This window comes from Homalodisca vitripennis, chromosome 3 (genome assembly GCF_021130785.1).
Source record: "Homalodisca vitripennis isolate AUS2020 chromosome 3, UT_GWSS_2.1, whole genome shotgun sequence".
Taxonomy (NCBI): domain Eukaryota; kingdom Metazoa; phylum Arthropoda; class Insecta; order Hemiptera; family Cicadellidae; genus Homalodisca; species Homalodisca vitripennis.
In genome coordinates, this window is record NC_060209.1 from 172,713,633 (window position 1) to 172,718,103 (window position 4,471).

The following is a 4,471-nucleotide window of genomic DNA, read 5'->3' on the forward strand; positions in this document are numbered from 1 at the left end:
TAAACAGTGACTGTTCTTAGAAAAAGGACTACCTGAATGATTTGAGAAAGCAGTCAACATCTGATTTCATCAGAATGATAACAGCAAACAGGAGGCCCTTTGGAATGTGAGAAATTATAAAAGATGCAAAGAATAAGAAATACGAACAAAAACTTAGATCAGGACAAAAGTTTCAACTCTCTTTAGAAAGACTGCGGCAATGTTATTGTTTTTAAGTACTATCCAACTATGCAAAAAAGTCCTCTATACTGTTTCATCCTGAAGGCAAAAATATCAGCAGGAATTATATAATCTTAATCCATTCTCAAAGACTTGTAAGGGAGAAGTAGCAACTTCTCTATGTTATATAATAATTTGTCATTAATAGTTAAAAAAATTTAAAGTCTTATTTTTAAAATTTGCCAAAAAAACTAAATCCTTCCGACTTTTATATGATTGTATGAACATTTTGCAAATAGATATGGTGGGGGTCTGCGTTATGAGACCTTTTCACAAAACAACAATAATTTGAGTACTGCTGTTTCTATTGTGGTAGGACCTTGTGGACCACGGATTCGATTGGCTATAACTTAGCATCTCGATAGGGAAATACACGATCCAAATCTTTTCAAATTTAAAATGAAGCCTATACTATTGTTTGATTAGCAGACTCCTGAATTAAGGAGCTCAGATACTGATGTCTGCAGGAGTGCTCAGGAGTAGCTTAAAACCTGCAAAAATGCCACACTAGACTTTATACTTTGAATTGGAATTTTGTCATTTCTAAACTTAAGATGCTCAGAACACATAGTGTACTTGATACACTGGATCTTTATATATATATATATATATATATATATATATATATATATATACGCAGAGGCTTCTTTAAATAATAAAAGAAAAAGACTTCACATAAATCCTTTAATATTTCGACTGTTATTGTCGTTATCAAAAAGGATAAAAAAAGTTTGTATAATCTCAGAATTAAAAGTAAACATAAATTTTTAGAATCTTTTATTTTATATATATATATATATATATATATTGTAAATCTGAGGTCTTTAAGATTTACCCTGTTACTCTATCAACGACTGTGGACATGATTGTTGCTCATCCCAAAGCTCAAGAAGGTTGAGCATGTTTTACTCTGAAGTGGAAACATTCAAAAGAATTAAATATTTAGAACTAATCAAATTCTATGCTAGGATAACCATAGGTTAGAATAATTTAAAACAAAAGTTAATGAGGTAATATCCAAAATATCACTGATTAATTGTTATTAATTACACTATTATGCATTGCTCAGTTTATAATCAATTATTCAATTTCTTTTCAGATATGCTACGAGTACTTTGTTTAGTAGCACTCCAAAGATCGTGTCAGTCCAGACGGATAGCAGGAGTTACCCCTGCAGTGAAACAGTTCTTCAACAGAACCTCTCCTTTTGTGTCAACTCTTTCATCGCAGCATACGAGATGTTTCCAAAACTCTTCTCTTCGTTATACGCCTGGGAATGTGCAGATAGATTCTGCTGCTTTAGGAAAAGTGGATGTAAAAATGAGATTGTTGTTCACCTGTAAGAAGTGCAACACTCGCAATGATAAATTGATGTCAAAACTTTCGTACGAAAAAGGTATTGTGATAGTAAGATGTGATGGCTGTCAAAATTTGCATTTGATCGCAGACAATTTAGATTGGTTCAAAAATCCTCAAGGTCGGAACATTGAAGAAATACTGGCATCTAAGGGTGAACAAGTTCAAAGGAATAGTGAAGTGATTGAGTTTGACAATAAAACTTAAAATGATCAAGGCAATCTTTAATCTTAATATGGTGACAGTAAACTTTTTTCATTTACAGTCAGTTTTGAATTTAAGATTCCGATTATGTTCCACAGCGGTTACAAAAGAAAATTTTACTGTTGGTTCAACAGCTTTCCTCGAAAGAAAAATTACACAAGAAGATGTGAAACTCTTCAGTGAACTCTCAGGTGACTGGAATCCAGTCCACCATCGGAGTGATAGACCTGTTGTTCATGGGGCTCTGTTGAATGGTCTCGTTTCAGGTTTGATTGGAACTAAACTTCCTGGCCCTGGAACACTTCTGGTAAGGGAAACATTACGTTTTCCAAATCCTTGTTACGTTGGAGATACTGTTGTTGTGACTCTTGAACTTACTGATGTAAAGAGAATAATAAGTTGTAAGTTTAATGTTACCTCCAAAGAACAGAATAGTGTAGTAATGGAGGGAGAAGCTAAGCTACTAATCAAAGATGTATAAATGTAAATAAGTGTCATAATTACATTCTTAACTTTGTATTTAAAAAAAGAAATGTGACTTGATTTTCCCATAATAGCTTTTTAGAGTTTTAGCATGGTACTGCACAATCAAAGTTAGACATAAAATTCAACTGTTTGTATAACTACTCTTTGCTGTTTAATGGGTAAATGTAAAATCTTGAAAAAATATGTCAAGAGTTGCATAACAAGAAAAGTGGGTAGTTATGCATTATACAGACAACACTTTTAATTTGTATTTTCATACTTCTTTATAAAATATAACAAAATTATATCTAACCATAACTGTTCCATATGTGCATTAACCTACCCTACCCATATTTCAACTTTCATACATGTATCTTAAACTTATCCTATCCCGGGTGAATATATTGCTCTTAAATAGGTTAGACATAGTCCAAAACTAGTAGTGAGAGGGTTAATCAACATAGTTGATGTAATTCTTACTCCATTCACCTTCCGCTTTGAAACAACCAAAGTTATTCCATCTGAATCTGTTGTAGATTTACCTCTCCAAAACATCGAAACAGCAAGTACCTTCTACAACAAATTATGAAAGAAGTAGTCATTTCGTTGCAGATGTATAATTGATCCTGGAACATAATTTATCCAACAGAGTTTTGGATCCTCTTTAAGTAGGAGATCTGACCTCAGATTTCAGAGGTAAAACCTACAACAGCTTCAGATGGAATAACTTAAGTTGTTTTAAAAGAGGAAGGTGAATGGAGTAAGAATTACATCAACTATATTGCTTTTGATAATATAAGAACGAAAACTTATTTATCCTAACTACCTAACTGACTGTCAGCACATGCTCTAACCTACACTACTACTCTAGAGCCAACCACTCTATCCAAGAGCAAAGCCAATTACTGTGTCAAGACGCCCAACTGCTTCCATGCCAACAAGTTGCACAACTTACCTTTGCCTGTTTAAATAAGATCAACCACATAACAATTCAACAACATGAAACTGTTTTAACTTGTTAAATAAATATTTCTTTAACAGAAAACATACAAAAAATATGATTGGTATAGTGCATAAGTATCAAGTAATGCAATTATTGTTAGTGAAAAAGAAATGTTCAATAAATCTAATTATGATATACCTGAATTAATTGTGAATTTTAGAAGTTTTAAAGCTTCTACATTTCTACATATTGCATACAATTCTACCTTATTCATATAAGGTATTTATATGAATTCCCCCACAATTTTGTTAATAACTTTATTAGAAAAGGGAAGCATAAAAATAATGCATAATATGTACAAATTCTCATAGGTTTTTGTTTCTAAAATGGTCATGTTCACAAAACTATTTAAACATGTTTTATAAAATTATGCATTACATAATTATTTTATAATACCTCACAAAAATGTAGTAGTTCACATTCAAAATCCTAAATAGGATAAAATTTGATTTGTAATTGTTTACATTTAAAATCTACCTTGATTTGTGGTTACGTTAAAGATTTTTATCAACATTTAATGGAACAATCCTTCCCTTGTAAAGGTTAAGAGTAATCATTATGATAATGCGTAACTTTTATTACAACGTTAATGTCATGTTCATCAGCAAAAATTTTATTTTTATGAGTTCAATTACTAAACAAGTATACAAAATTCAGAGACTTTTTGAAACAATGTACTGTTTGTATAATTAAATGTTTGATAGTAAAACAAAAATTGTAGTAGCTTATTTATTCCCTCAGCACTCATACTATGATACCATTATCATTAACCAAGGAGGAAACCACAATTAAATGAGCCACACCAATTTTGGTCAAGAAGAGTTTATAAATAAATGCTGCAACAATTTTGAGTGCATACAATTCTATAAATACTTAAGTTTAATACAAGTATGTTCTTGAACAAATATTTACATTGTTACTGTTGATGTAGTAGTGTAGGAGCAAAGAGCCAAACTGCACTGTAAAAGCACACAACTTGATTTTTCTTGAATCAGTAAAAAAAATTTCCCGGAGAAAAAAAATTGTCAGCCTTCCTAATGTTGGTAGAAGTCAAAATGAGAGAGTATTGAAAGGGTTAAATTTGAAACGATTATTTTCTAATCTGATTAAATTTTTTCTACCTTGGTAAACGGAAATCCTACTGTCAGATACATAAATAATAGTTATATGACTGCCAGTCAATTACATAAGACTGCATCTCTATTTTAAGGGTCTGTATATGGT

The 4,471-nt window shown here is 31.3% G+C and overlaps 1 protein-coding gene across 1 annotated transcript; it reads left to right on the forward strand.

Moving 5' to 3' along the window:
• The first annotated feature begins 1,318 nt into the window (after nt 1–1,318).
• LOC124357793 (DNL-type zinc finger protein-like) lies at nt 1,319–1,966 on the forward strand. Its single transcript, XM_046809848.1, has one exon. It carries the CDS (start codon nt 1,321–1,323, stop codon nt 1,780–1,782), a length of 462 nt encoding a protein of 153 aa, XP_046665804.1. The 5' UTR covers nt 1,319–1,320; the 3' UTR covers nt 1,783–1,966.
• Nucleotides 1,967–4,471: the final 2,505 nt, after the last annotated feature.

What these genes read in the sequence shown, in the direction of transcription:
- LOC124357793 (XM_046809848.1), top strand. Translation starts at nt 1,321, where the DNA reads ATGCTACGAGTACTTTGTTTAGTAGCACTCCAAAGATCGTGTCAGTCC.